Genomic DNA, 15,544 nt, shown 5'->3' with positions numbered 1-15,544 from the left:
CCGAACAAGTATTTATTAGATGTTCACTGTCTTCCAACCATCCTGCTAGATGCTAAGGGTGTCATAGAGAACCAAGCAAATGTGTTCTTCGCCTTCATTAATTTTGCTTAAAACTAAATAAAAGTACGGCTCAAAAAGTTAAAAGTATACATAATTATTAATATAATAGAGATTTAAGTGTTTTATTTGGCTCCAAAAATGTGCACTTCCTAAAAGTATTTGAAAGCTAAAGAGGCGAACCTTCAGAGGAAAGTCTAAGCCTTAGGTTTACTATGAAATGCTTATAAGTAGAACATGGTTATGCTATGTTGTATTAGGGTGTGATAGTACGGTATGGCATAGTATGGTGTGTTATGTTGAGTTGTGTTATGTTGTGTTGTGTTATGTTGTGTTGTGTTATGTTGTGTTATGTTGTGTTGTGTTATGTTGTGTTCTGTTCTGTTATATGTTTGTTGTGTTGTTGTGTTATGTTGTGTTGTATTCTATTGTGTTGTGTAATGTTATGTTGTGTTGTGTTGTATTATGTTATGTCATATTGTGTTTTGTTACGTCATGTTATGCTATGTTATTTTTATTGTATTGTGTTATGTTATATTGTGTTATGTTATGTCATGTCATGTCATGTTACCTGTTCCTATCTCCTTTGTTCTGGTTCTATTGCTCCCCATAGGCTTCTGAACATTTTAATAGAAGCAGTCCTTTGAGATCACTACCCCATGGAGCATCAGGCCACAGTAAGAGATGCTATTGGTTAGGAAGATCTGAGATTCTTGGTCTTTCTGAAAGTTTGGCCTATTTCATTTGCTTTGTGCAATCTGTATGTTTTATGTCACATTTCTGAATTAATTCTTTCTTAAACCAGAATCTTCCTGCAAAACATAATCTATTTCCAGTGCCTGTGACTATTCCTCTAACAAAAATTTAATACTCTAGGAAAAATTAAGCACAGTGCACAAATAAAAACACAACACTAACATAAGTCTCATTCTCCCAAAAGATAAAACCGTAAATTATCCAGATGCTGGACTAACACAAACATTAGACAAATATGTGACAATGTCAGTTACTAAAATCTGTGTTTGTATTGGGAGCCCCTCAAAATTCCATCTTTGGGCTGGAGAGATAGCTCAGGGATTCAGATCGGTGGCTGCTCTTGCAGAGGAGCTGAGTTCATCTCCCAGCATCCACATGGTGGTTTACAACAGTCTGCAACTTAACTTACTGGGAGATATGGTGCCTGGTTCTGGCTCAGTAGTCACTGCACATGAGTGGTGCACATATATACATGCAGGCAGAACACTCATACACAGAATATAAAAATAAATAAATCTTTAAAAAAAACTTTTATTGGCCATTGGTGCAGATATCAACCCATTCTAAGGAGCCTACATATGGTTTTTAGTGAATAGAAGACATAATGTCCCTTGGCTCCTGCCAACAGCAATAATCTGCTTTGCTTGTCTAATATGAGACATATTCAGTAGGCCCTGGCCATGCGTATAAAGTTATGCCTGTGGGGCACCTTTAACTAGTGTGAAGATTTGAGGAATGGCTGCTCTTCTCTCCAAGGCTGAGGCATTATGGGTCACCAATACCAAGTGTCAAAGTCTCTGGGATGGACTGCTGGCTGTCCATAGTGTCTGCCATACATACAGAGCAGCCTTGTGCCTGATAATGAATTAGTCATTTCTTCTCATATATTCCCTAGAACAATGCTAATATAAGTTAGTAAAAGATAATAACAATTTACCATTCACCATACCTTTGTGACAGAGATGCAGACTACAACGGATGCCTTCTCCAAAGGAAGATATTTGAGCACTCCCTCAAGACTAGTGCATGCTACTTAATAGTTTCCCCTGGTAACCTCCTGTGGTCTCTCCATTATAAATGCCCTACAATGACTGTATTCATAGCAACACAGCTCATAAAAGTTTTGCTTGCTTTTTATCATAGCCTGTTTTGATTATTTTCATTAAACTAGTGTAGGTTTTTCTGTTGAGTGAACAAATTTTTCTGTGGATTCCTGAATAGAAGTGCAATGTTTTTAAAAATTACTTTGATAAGAATAACTTCAGGGCATCATCATGCTTATAGGAAAACTGAAGATTAAAACTGGAAGTGTGCAAGTCTTTCCTCAAGAAAATGAGGGACTTTTAAACTTTCCAAGATATACTTTAAAATCTCTCTCTCTCTCTCTCTCTCTCTCTCTCTCTCTCTCTCTCTCTCTCTCTCTCTCTCTCTCTCTCACACACACACACACACACACACACACACACACACACAGATAAATTTTTAGACTGAACTGCCTGTAGTGATCAAGTGATCATTTGATATATCAAGAAGTTAACCTTCAGCTAGGCATGGTGGATCACACCTTGAGGCAGAGGTAGGTGGGTCTCTTTGAGTTCAAGGCCAACTTGGTCTACAAAGAGAGTCCAGGACTGCTGGACTACAAGAGAAACCCTGTGTTGAAAAACAAACAAAACAGAAGGAGAAGAAGAAGAAGAAGAAGAAGAAGAAGAAGAAGAAGAAGAAGAAGAAGAAGAAGAGGAGAAGAAGAAGAAGAAGAAGAAGAAGAAGAAGAAGAAGAAGAAGAAGAAGAAGAAGAAGAAGAAGAAGAAGAAGAAGAAGAAGAAGAAGAAGAAGAAGAAGAAGAAGAAGAAGAAGAAGACGTAATAGTAGTAGTAGTAGTTAACCTTGATTAGGGTTTAATCATACAAAATATAGGATTTCCTCACCATTATATTTTTATTTCATATTTTTAATATGATGCTTTTGCATTTGTATATTTATAGCTTGGATCCATCATATGTTTTAGGGACATAAAGGGGCTGGTTTTCACTACCATCTACGTTTCACTGGCTTCTCACATATTTTCAAATAAAACAATAACTACCTCATAGCCCATATACCACACCCCATATATTCACAAAAATATTTCCTTACAGAAGAGATACATTCCTTTTATTTATGATTATCTTTTAAGTTATTCTTATTTCATTCCCCTTTCTATTTTACCCGTCTGTGTAGGCTAAATTTTCTTAGCAAATATATTTTATTATGAACTTATTAACCGAGAGTACCTCACTTATAACCCAACTAACCTAAACAATAGGAAAAGATGATTAAAGAATACAATAATGAAACCATGAGGATATCAATTCCGAGGAACAATTCTTCTGGCATAAACAGTAGTGTTTCTTCTGCTGGAACCTGGAGCCCGGAACCTCAGCCGGAGCCCAAAGCACTGAAGCCTTCCCTCAAGTGGCTCTCTCTAGGAGCATCTCGAAGTGGAGCAGTGAACAGCCAAAACTATAACTATCCCAAGTCTCCAAAAGCCCCACCTCTTGTTTTTGGCTCACATTTATACCTCCTCTCAGAATTGTTCAAGGATGTTTTTCAGCTGGTTAATAGCTAATCTCCCCCACATGGTGTTTCGACTTCTAAGGGGGTAAACATAACCTGTTCTCTTACAAGTCTTTTTCTCATTCCCCAGTTGTGATCTAAACAAAAAAACATATTTATCTCTCCTTCACTTCTGTGCTTGTTTGTTCGTTAATCACAGTTCTGTATGAGAAGCTTAAAAGCCCCTTTAAGAAAGAATGAATAGAAAGATTGATTCTGCTGTTTACTTTGAGCATTTTAAATCATCTATTCTAGGGACAAACAAGGCCCTGATTAAAACCTGGTTATGAAAATTATCAGTCATACATGCTAGTTTTAAATCCATCTTTTAAACATATAATAAATCCCCTTGTGGTGTGTGAACAATGGAATTTATTACGTGTTTAATAGAGAGAGATTCAACAACTGCTTTGAACCTTGGAGCTATTATTAATCTCCTCCTCTTCCTCTTCCTTGTTTTTATTCCTCCTCTTCCTCTTCTGCCTCATCATTATCACTGCCACCATCATCACCATCACAGCCACCACCATCATCACCATCACTGACACCATTAAATGTTCATGACATCAAGCAGGGAAAATCCCACATTTGTAATAATTTCTTCCACATTATCTGATGAGTCAATTGTGACTTCCTCAATGCCATGGGTGGGGAAACTGAGAAAGTTCATGGTCATCTTCCCAAAGATTCATCCATGTTGAGTGAGAGAGATGGCATATTAAGACATTTCTGTTTTACAGCATAGATCATAACTTTATATAATGGTCTCTTAACGTAGAATTTATAACGGGAACTTGTGAGTTAAAGAAGATATTCCTTTTAAAGTGCCGATGCCAGCATTTTATGAGACTTTCTAGCTTACAGATATGTAGCTATAGGTTAAATATGTGGCTGTAGGTACAGGGTGTGCATCAAGGGTTGAGCAGGTGACCAGAACCTGGCATCATTAGTTTTGACCTGGCAAGGAAGACAGAGTGAGTGAGCGTTACTATCCTAGTTTTTATTTTAACCTAATTATGTGTTCGCACAGCTCTCGTTATGTCCCTCCTAGACAAGCCATGTAGGAATGTATGTGTTACTCAATTTTAAAATGAGAGATAATAACCTATGTCCTTGTTGTGTACATGATTTTCAGTGAATACATATATATGCTGTGTTGTGATCAGATAGAAGTAATCTCTCTCTAAACTACTAAACAGAAAAGAACAGGGTGTTTAATACCAATTAACCATTGGCACACCAGAAATATTATTTAAAAAACTCATGCTAACATATTTACAAATAGATGTACTTTTTGATTTAAATAAACTCAACTCACCTGATAGCTTTCCACAATTTTCTCTAAGACATGCTTCCAGTGCACAGATATCTCAGAAGATGATAGCACTTTGACCCCTACTTCCGTGGGGGCTTCACTGGGAGCTAAAAGTGGATGAGAATGTTACTTTACAGACAGAAGTTTTCATAAAACTTTCAAATAAAGTTATTGAGGTTTACAAAAAAAATCAAATAAAATTATTTTATATATCCGTACACATGTGCACATCACACACATGCACACACATGCACACAAAGACATGGGCACATAAACACATGCATGCACACACATGCATACACACACACAAATATGAACTATATGGAACATATGAGCTTAAAGTGTTCTCAGGGATGCCTATAAGCAGATACTGTACTTTTAGAAACACTTACAACTGATATATTCCATATAGTCTTTCAATACAAAGTAAACTTAATTACATAGCTCTACAGTTTTACTTGCTTAAAATGGGGAACTTAGTGTTTAGTATAAAAGCACCCATGAAAATTAATTTTCTTATTGCTGTTTATATAAATCACTAGTACAGAAAAATGTTAATATAATGTCACCCTCATGTTCAATCTAAAATTAAAAAGCAGTTCAAGATCCTTTGGACGAGTTGTGACATCCCTGTTATTTGGGCTCTAGAGAGCTTTTCCATGCCTAACCTTCTAAAGTGGGCTTCAAATCAAATATATCAAAGGCTTCATCTGCTAAGGAAAATAAAATATTATACTCATGGTGAAATTTACACAAAGAACCATGGAAACCTTGAATCTGGGCTGATCAATTTTTATTGTCTTTCATTAAGAAGACATAATCCTATTAAATGCTATAAAAAGAAAAAAAAAAAGTCCCACGTGTCAGCAGCTACTTTTCCTAGTAGAGGTAAGCAAGCAGTGCCCTATCTGTTGTCCTAGAAGGAGAAAGACTGGCAACCTGCACATGTTGCAGCACATGCAAGTTTTATGAGGCTCCTGGAGCATTCAAGAAAGACATATGACGACATGCAAACAGCCATGACTGCAAAGATAAAGACCGACTTCAGCATTAAATGAGGCAGTGGAACAAAACTGATACTGGATACAAAGAGGATGGAAATAGCTCTAACTTGTATGTTCTCTGTGAGATGAAGTCCTGTTTTCAGAGCCAACCTGACAAAGCACGTAAGGGGAATAAAATATGCTGACTTCTGAGAAACAGACCCACATTTATTTTGGGCAGGCTGGTGGCACACACTTGCGATTTCAGAAGGCTGAAGCAGAAGGATTGTTTTGGGTTTGAAGCCAGCTTGGGTTGCACAGTAAATGAGACCTTGTCTGGAAACAACAACAAAACATGCAAATCAAGCAGGCTGGGATATTTAATCCTTTCCTCTAAGAGGACAGAGGAGACCCTCACAATACTTTAGTTTTTGAATTCTTCCTTTAGTGCTACTCAGCAAGAGAAACCTCCCCATTTGTACTAGGACAGAAGGCATGAAATCTATCAATTATGGTCAAAGCACATATGAATAAAGAATGAGACATAATAGGGATGCTTTACCATTTACATGTGTGACTCTCTCTTTGTCTCTGTCTCTTGTGGTGTGTGTGTGTGTGTGTGTGTGTGTGTGTGTGTGTGTGTGTGTGTGTGTGTAGAAGCCAGAGGTAAATGACAGATGCCTTCCTCTGTATTTTTCAATCTTATTTTGGGGGACAGGGTCTCTCACCGAGCATGAGACTCAGGCATAGGTAGCTGCCCATCAAACCCTATCTTAGTATTGGAATTATAAGCAGGAGCCCCTAGTAGGTTTTTTTTTTTTTTTTTTTTTTTTTTTTTTTTTTTTTTATCCACATGGGTTTTGGGTATCTGAAATCTAGTCCTGAAATCTAGGCTCTCCTCAGCCAGGAGAGCCATTATACTGGCCTTATCATATCTTTAGCATTGTGTGTACATGTGCATATACACGTGTATGTTTATGCATATGGCAGTTAAGAAGACTGTCCTCAGATGTCATCTGTGGCTGCTTCTCTGCCTTTTTTTTTTTTTTTCAGTCAATGTCAGTGGATGCTACTGTCGCCGCCTCCCAGCACTGAGATCGCAGACATGCTACAGCTCCCCATGTTTTCTGTGTACAAGAACCCCATCACAGATCCTCATGCTTGCACAGTAAGGACTTTGGCAACCAGGCCACCTCTCCAGCCCTGCCTCAAATATGTAAATAGAAATATATGCAGTAAAGAGCTTAGCAGTTTAAATGGGAAATAAATCAAAGAAAACAACCTAATTAGGTTTACTCTAAAAACGCCGCGCTGTTCACATTTACAGAAGGACTCCTCACCAAATATGCTTAGTTTACTGAAATTTTCCAGAAAATAAAGAGCCCCACGGTAATACTGCTTCCCTATCCTCAAGTGGCCTACAGGACTCTTTTCTCTTTTGAAGAAAATTTGCAGCAGCTGGAGATAGCTCAATTTGTAAAGAGCTTGCCTGGCAAACATGAGAACCCAAGTTTGCTCCCCGGACTACACAGGAGAGAGAGAGAGAGAGAGAGAGAGAGAGAGAGAGAGAGAGAGAGAGAGAGAGAGAGAGAGAGAGAGGAGGACAGTATTGTGGTATACCCTTGGGACTCTTGAGCTAGGAGGCATAGGCAGGTGGATCCCGGAGGCTCCTTGGCCAGCCAGCCCAACCTACTTGTAGTGTTCAGAACAGGGAGAGACCCTGTCTCAAAAGATCAATTACAACAACAAAAACAAAAATCAAGGTGGGTATTACCTAAGGATCATCACCTGAAGGCTCCCTATGACACCCACATATTCACACTCATATGCCCCCACACCCACACTGAGGTGCAGAACACGTGTACATGCACACACACACATACACACATGCATGCATGCACAAAGTCATGCACTCACACATACAATTCCAATATTTAATTGTAATAACACACTGAACTTAAATTCTGACATCAGACAAGTTGCGCATTAAGATTTCAGGCAATTTCACAAAGACATCCCTTTCCTCTTCCCTTCTTCCTTCTTCCTCAGCCCCTGTTATGTACCCTTCCTACCTTGCTCACTCTTAAAGTCATGGTTCCTTTCCTTAATTGTTTTTGAACTATATAAATATAATATGCTGGATTTTATTGTTACTTGTATTTATCTAATTTTTAGGTCTGCACACTTGGTATTGGACAACCAATTTGGGGGTTTTTATCTAGTAGTGGAGTTAGAAAAACGGTGTAAACTCATGGGCTGAAGAAACAGCTCAGTCAGTGAACATGAGTGTTGGCCTTCCATAGGATGCAGGTGCAATTCCCACGTGAGGGCTCACCACCATCTGTGACTTCATTTCCAGGGGATCTGGAACCTTCTACAGGCACTGGACAAACACATGGTGTGTAGACACACATGTAGGCCAAATATCTACATGCACAAAATAATAAAATGCTCTTTTTAAAACACACAGAAAAACATAGACTTCCATGAAATTATTCAGGTCTGGAGAAATCAGGCCTCAAAACTATAATCATAATTATAGTGATTTCCTAATTTATAAGGACAGAATCATAAAAATGAAAAAGGACTTAAAATATTTTTAGCAGCACTTCTGTTATCCACATGGGAAAGCTGCCATTTAAAACTGGCTTCAGAGAAGACTTGTTTACTGAACACACAGTCATGTGAAAAGATCTTAATAGATGAGGCCCAAAAGAAAAGAAACTAAGTCGTACTTGAGAATATAATTTAAGAGTTGATTACAGAAAGACATGAACATACAGGAATCCTCGACTAGACAGAAGATGCTCGTCCTATGGCTCCATACTGATGCATTGGAAAAAACTACTACAGACCCCTGGTCTCATTCATGTTTCTGGTGGGGCAAGCTGTGTGTGAAGGGGTTATTTTTCTTGTCTTTTTTGAAGGAGATCACTCTAATTTTTGTTCATGATACAGCCTCCTTCTTCTTCCTTGGTCTAGTTTTTTAAACTGCTTCTTCTTCTTTTTGGTTTTGTGTTTTTATTTATTTAGCTAATTTATTCAGATTACAACTCAATTGTTATCCCATCACTTTTATCCTCCTGTTCCTCCCTCCCTCCCACTTTCACCCTATTTCCCTCCCTTAGGACTAAGACCAAGGGGGACCTCCTCCCCCACTATATGGTCATAGGCTATCAAGTCTCATCTTGGTAACCTGCTTATTCTTTCTTTGAGTGCCATCAGGCCTTCCCACCAAGGGGAAGTGGTCAAATATGGAGCACCAGAGTTCATGTCAGAGTCAGTCCCTGCTCTCCATATAACTGTGGAGAATGTCCTGTCCATTGAGTATATCAGAGTAGGGGTTTCTACTTGAATTGTCCTTGGTTAGTGTAATAGTTTGAGTAGACCCCCGTGGGCCCACATTTTCCTTCTCTGTGATGCCAGCCAGGTCTCTCATTCACCTACCGTCTTGTGCCGAGTTGATGACCGCTATGAGGCTGTAGGGTCCGTCTCCTTTATTGTTGAATGCCTTCACTTTCACTTGAAATGCAGTGGAAGGGGTCATGGTTTCATCTTTGTGGACATAGCGACCGGTATCTGGGTTAGTAACTGTCACCTTCTTCCATTCTTCTCCATCAAATGGCTTAAATGCCACTATGTAACCAAAATTGTTACCGTAATGGTATTCTCTTGACAATGGCTAAACAAGAATTAAATAACAAGTAGCTTTGTTAAACAGTTACTATGGAAGAGTCTTGTAAGAATAGTCACACAGGGAGGCATAGTCTTCATAATAAGACACTCATTTCATAAACTAGTAATAGGGGAAGATGCCATAGAACAGAAGTATATTCATCCATGAGATGATGCCAATCCTGAAATGGTGTCCTTGCTGCTCACTGAACACCTGTGTGTGCCCAAGGCACATGCCCTCTACTCCCAGTTATTTCTTCCCTCCCTCACAGTAGAAACACTACCTCCCATGCAATATATTTAAGCCTGTGGAATCTGCCATTTGAAGAACCTACAGTAGCCTATGTGCCACCTCCTGGCCTCCTCTCATATCCCCTTTCAAACTGTCATGACCAATTGCATACATTTTAGATCATTGTCTATTGCTCCTCAAGGACTGGAAAATATATTGTACAAAGGCAGGAGTTTTATGTGTTTCCTTTTCTTTTCATCCTTAGCACCCAGAGCAGGGCTGAAAAGATACAGGATGATGGAGTAAACCACAGAAGTGAAAGGCCTTAGGATGAATCCAGACCCAAGAATATCTAGGTTGTCATCAGAAAATGGTTTTAGGAGGAGTAGGTGTGCAGGTGCCTGGGGGAAAGAGTGGTGCCAGTCCCCTGTGTAAGGGGCTGGGCACCTGCTTACTGGGTGTTGTAGCAATGGTTCATTTTCTAGAATGTACTCATGGTTTCTGTAGAAGGCATATGTCATTTGCAAGGAGGTGTGTGACAGAACTGGCCACCCTGAGTTAGAGATAAGTTTAATACCGTCTATTTGCCCTTCTGAGGTTCTAATTTTTTATAATGTTTGTTCTTTGGAATATAATATTGACTCTAAAACACACACACACACACACACACACACACACACACACACACACACTTTCAGACTAGCAAAATTTTCCCCTAAATCTCACTTGAAGATTTGATTTAAATGGTCATATAGGAGAATTGAGTCACTTTTCATTAAATGTCCATTTCTTGGGTAAGTCCGTACAATTCAAACAAGGATTACAGACAAAGCCTGGAGATCTTCTTGCTATCTTCAGCACCTTGTTATGACCCTGTACCGTCTTTAACAGTCAAATATTAAAACACAGAGGATGAGTGGGATGCACAGAGCATGCCTGCACGGGTGCCCGAAGTCTTACTCAGACAATTGTGGCTGTCATACCCTCCCCTGAACCCGTATCTCCTGCTTCGAAGATCTAGAGTCTGACATAGAATTTTCCTTTGAGTCATGAAAACTGGACGAACGTTTGCCTCTTAGGGTCAAGCCTTTTGGATGACACCATGAAAACAGATTAAGGAGGATTGCTGGAGTGGCTGAGGTGAGGCTTGAGCTGGTGTTCTGTTCAGATGTGGATTCAGTGTCGCTAATGTATGCCATCTTTAATCAGAACCATTACTGTACAAATGTCGAGGTAGAAGGTTATATACCCTGTGCTGGGTTAGTGGCCAGAGCGTGCTCACATTCTCTGTAGAATCAAATAGCTGGGTGTTTAGTCTTCAAGGGCAACACATCCTTGAACAGTCAGCGTCCTGTTCGTCACAGAAACCGCTTGCTAGGCACAGTAACACAGATTAAATCTGTTGTGCGGTTATGAGAACAAAGTAATTATTATTCTTCCGCATAGGTGACTGTCTCTTTTTATTTTCAATTTATTTCAATGAGCAAATGGGTTTGCAATGAGCAGAGCACCTCCTTCGTGCAGTTTGTTGGTACTTACCGCCCATGTGATTGTCAGCTCTCTGTTGCTTCCGCCTCCACCTCCTACATCCGAGGGAGCCACATTTGGTGCTGAAACGAGTACATTTACAGAAAGTAAGCAGAAGCTACGAATGTTTCTTTTCTCCTAAGGAAGCTCTTATGCACCACAGAAAACACGTCTTTCTCACGCACAGAGCAAAGCAAGCTGCAGCAGGAGCCCCTTGCCCACACTAGCAGAGGTGGACGTCCTTCCTCTCACATCACCCTTGGGTCCCTGTGTCTGTTGGAGAGTACACCCTGTGGTTTCTGTACTGGAGGAGTGTTCTTAATGTAGTCTTCTCTAACACCCAGGCTAGGACACTTCCTCTGTCACTGACGCACAGGGAAGACATCACACACAGATAGATGTGTGTGGAAGAACTCACACGTAAATGTGCATGGAGAGACTCACACACAGATGTGCATGGAGGAACTCACACACACATGTGCATGGAGGAGCTCACACACACACATGTGCATGGAGGAACTCACACACACACATGTGCATGGAGGAACTCACACACACACATGTGCATGGAGGAACTCACATACACACATGTGCATGGAGGAACTCACACACACACATGTGCATGGAGGAACTCACACACACACATGTGCATGGAGGAACTCACACACACACATGTGCATGGAGGAACTCACATACACACATGTGCATGGAGGAACTCACACACACACATGTGCATGGAGGAGCTCACACACACACAGATGTGCATGGAGGAACTCACACACACACATGTGCATGGAGGAACTTACACACACACACGTGTGCATGGAGGAACTCACACACACACATGTGCATGGAGGAACTCACACACACACATGTGCATGGAGGAACTCACACACACATGTGCATGGAGGAGCTCACACACACATGTGCATGGAGAAACTCACACACACACATGTGCATGGAGGAACTCACACACACACAAGTGCATGGAGGAACTCACACACACACATGTGCATGGAGGAACTCACACACACACGTGCATGGAGAAACACACACACACACAGATGTGCATGGAGGAGCTCACACACACACATGTGCATGGAGGAGCTCACACACACATATGTATGGAGGAGCTCACATAGAAGTGCACAGAGGAGCTCACACAGATGTGCATGGAGGAACTCACACAGAGCTGGTTGCTACTTGACCCCATAATCACTTTTTAACACTCCACCATTTGTTTTTCTTTAAGTTCCCAGAAGTCACACTTCTAAAACCCAAATTGCTTTTAGCTCCCCAGCCAGGAGCCTTTTTTGGTTTTGCTTTCTTCTTGAAAGCCCTCCAGGGCAGGCACTGTCTCTTGCTGTATACACGGATGTTGCTTCCTAACTAGAAATATCTAACCCTGCACTGGCAGCAATGTGGGGCAAGTTTGGGGTTTCACAAGAGACATATACTTTCCTACACAAAGGCATTGTGTACTGTCTATCTAACCCTGCACTGGCAGCAATGTGGGGCAAGTTTGGGGTTTCACAAGAGACACATACTTTCCTACACAAAGGCTTTGTGTACTGTCACCCCAAACCTGTTGACACCCTAAGGAGACGAAATATTAGTACTTCCAGGAGTCCCTAAATCTCCTCTCAGCAGGAAATAGCCACACCTATCTCAAAATGTGCCTAGCAAGGTCATACTCAGGCGACACCCGAGTCTAAAAAAGAACTGTGACTCAAAGAAGCGCATTTTAAAACTTCCATGTCAGCCATATAAATTCCTTGATGAAAGATGTACTTTAGCGTCACAGAAACAAAAATTCAGACTCCTCCCTCTGGCTACCAAGCTATGTCATCCTCTTTCCTGATGAAAAGATTAATATGAATCCTGAGAGACAAATTTGCTAACCAAATTGTCACCACATGTGTATTAGAAGATGAAATTGGGCATACAAGGATGTTAGAGGTTAAGTGTAGCTCATTAGTTAAAATAATTAATAATATATAATATACTATCATCAATTATATAAATATAAATCTATATCAATATCTCTTGATAATATTATATATTGATTTTACAGGCCAGGCTCTTAAAACCAGTGTAAACTGTAAATCTTCTTAGCTCATAATCAACTACAACTATTTGCTATGGACAAATGAATGAAGATCTTTTCCTAAATAAATAAATGACATACCGTTTTCCTTTACATTCAATCAGAGTAGTCAAGGGGACATAATTTCAAACTAGCCTTAAATAAACTGATACACAAAACGTGTTGTATCAAATATTCATCTTCTTAGTACCATTATATTTGCCAAATCATTTCTTTATAATGCCTTTCATTAAAACAAATGTAAACCTTTTATATAACTTAAAAGGCTTACAGTTAAAAATAGATTGTCTATATTAAGATAAACATCTTCTATTTTATGATAACTTAAGTACTATCGAGCATGCTTCATGTAAGGATTTCAATGCTGATTTTATTTTCAAAGATTGCCCATCTTGCTTATGCTATTTAGCTCACAACAAGAAAAGCACAGAGGTAAGGCAGCTGAACTGTCTCTTAATAGACTATTTTGCCTACATTGTTGACATTGATTATTTTTCACTCCAGAAAGATAGAAGCAATTTTCCTCAGAGGGAATTGACACATAATGTGTCTAAATTGAATCAGAGAAGAGAGCAGTTGGCACCCTATGCTAATCCAGGCTCAAACAGGAAGTCTTTCCACACTGCTCAGTCTCAGGGAAAGATATCTGGGCCAACACTAGCAGGAGCTTTTAGCTTCAGGCTCCAGACATTTAACAGAGAACAAACCTGATATTCTGTAAGTCATACATCATCAAAACAAACTTGAAGTAGCATTTAAAAACGACAAATTATTAATAGTGAATAAACAATATTTATGATTTCAAAGTAATATTTTTTTTTTTTTTGAGACAGGGTTCCCCTGTATAGCCTTGGCTGTCCTAGACTCACTCACCAGGCTGGCCTTGAACTCACAGAGATGTTGTCTCTGTCTCCCATGTGCTTGGATTAAAGATGTGAGCCACCGTGTATGGATTCAAAATAAGATTTTTTTGTTTTTATTTAAATAATTTATTCAGATTACATCTTGATTGTTGTCCCCTCACTTGTATCTTCCCTTTCCCCCCTCCCTCTTTTACCCTTTCCACTCCCCTAGGCCTATGACAGAAGGGGACCTCCTTCCTCAACATATGATCATGGCCTATCAGGTTTCATCTGGGTAGTCTTCTTCCCCTTCCTCTGAGTGCCACCAGGTCTCCCCAAATCAATCTGGTGTTTCTCAAAAATTTGGGACTAGGGCTCCCTGAAGACCCAGCTACTTCATCCCTTGAAATATACCCGAAAGATGCTCCACCACACAACAAGGACATTTGCTCAACTATGTTAACAGCAGCTTTATTCATGAAAGCCAGAATCTGGAAACAACCTAGATTTCACTCAGTCGAAGAATGGATAAAGGAACTGTGGTATATTTACAAAGTAAAATGTGTTAAATCATCCTTTTACCAGCACTTTGGATAAACAGTGATATGTTGGTATTTTCAAAAGGGCCTGTGTGCTTTCAGCTTATAGAGCCAAAAATAGCTTGGGAATCAACTCAATATTGTGATTATTCTTTCCAATGAAATAATGTAATATTTCCTATTTTTCTTTTATATTTTAGTTCTTAAACAATTTTCCCATAAATATTTCTTTGGGCTATATTTGATACTTTAAAAACTGGCATGTAAGAAATTCTTAATACCCAATTTCCTCTCCAAATCTACTTCACCTGTCTATAACATAACTGTCCTCCGAGAGGCCCCACCCAGCAGCTTATCAAATCAGATGCTGAGACTCACAGCCAAGCATTAGGTGGAGCTCTTGGTCCTGTGGAAGAATGTGTGTGGGGGAGGGAATGGAAGGACCCAGAGGGGACAAGAACGCCACAAGACCAAGAGTTAACTAATCTAGACCCATGGGGGTGGCACCAACCAATGACCATGTATGGACTGGACCTAGGCACCCTACACATCTGTAACTGATTGGCAGTTTGATCTTCGTGTGGGTCCCCTAGTAAGTTGAGCTGGTGGTGCCTATGACATAGATTCTGTTGCCTGCTTTTGATCACGTTCCCCTGATGGGGCTGCCTTGCTTGGCCTTAGTGGTTGAGGAGAAGTTCAGTCCTGATGGGACTTGATGTGCTGGGGTGAAAAAGTGGGGTGGGGCTCCTCTTTTCTGAGTAGAAGGGGAGAGATGATAGGGGAAAGAAAATGGGATGAAGGGACCAGTGACAGAGAGGAGAGGAAGGAGGGGACTACAATCATGATGTAAATATATAAATTAAAAAGAAAATTTAAAAAGAAATTCTGAATATGAAAATTATAAGTTTTCTAAAGA

General features: G+C 39.9%; 1 protein-coding gene across 1 annotated transcript in view; it reads right to left on the bottom strand.

The window, feature by feature from the left end:
- Cntn1 (contactin 1) overlaps positions 1 to 15,544 on the bottom strand; it is a 137,949-nt gene that overhangs the window by 37,266 nt on the left and 85,139 nt on the right. Inside the window, exons 20-22 of the mRNA XM_051159379.1 lie at positions 11,153 to 11,223; positions 9,154 to 9,388; positions 4,727 to 4,830 (exon numbers count right to left, since the gene is read on the bottom strand). Of these exons, the coding sequence (XP_051015336.1) occupies positions 4,727 to 4,830; positions 9,154 to 9,388; positions 11,153 to 11,223 (410 nt within the window). The remainder of the gene's footprint in view (positions 1 to 4,726; positions 4,831 to 9,153; positions 9,389 to 11,152; positions 11,224 to 15,544) is intronic.

The sequence above is a fragment of the Acomys russatus genome, chromosome 17 (genome assembly GCF_903995435.1).
Source record: "Acomys russatus chromosome 17, mAcoRus1.1, whole genome shotgun sequence".
Taxonomy (NCBI): domain Eukaryota; kingdom Metazoa; phylum Chordata; class Mammalia; order Rodentia; family Muridae; genus Acomys; species Acomys russatus.
The sequence above is the reverse complement of the archived record's forward strand: the minus strand, read 5'-3'. Positions and strand labels throughout refer to the sequence as shown.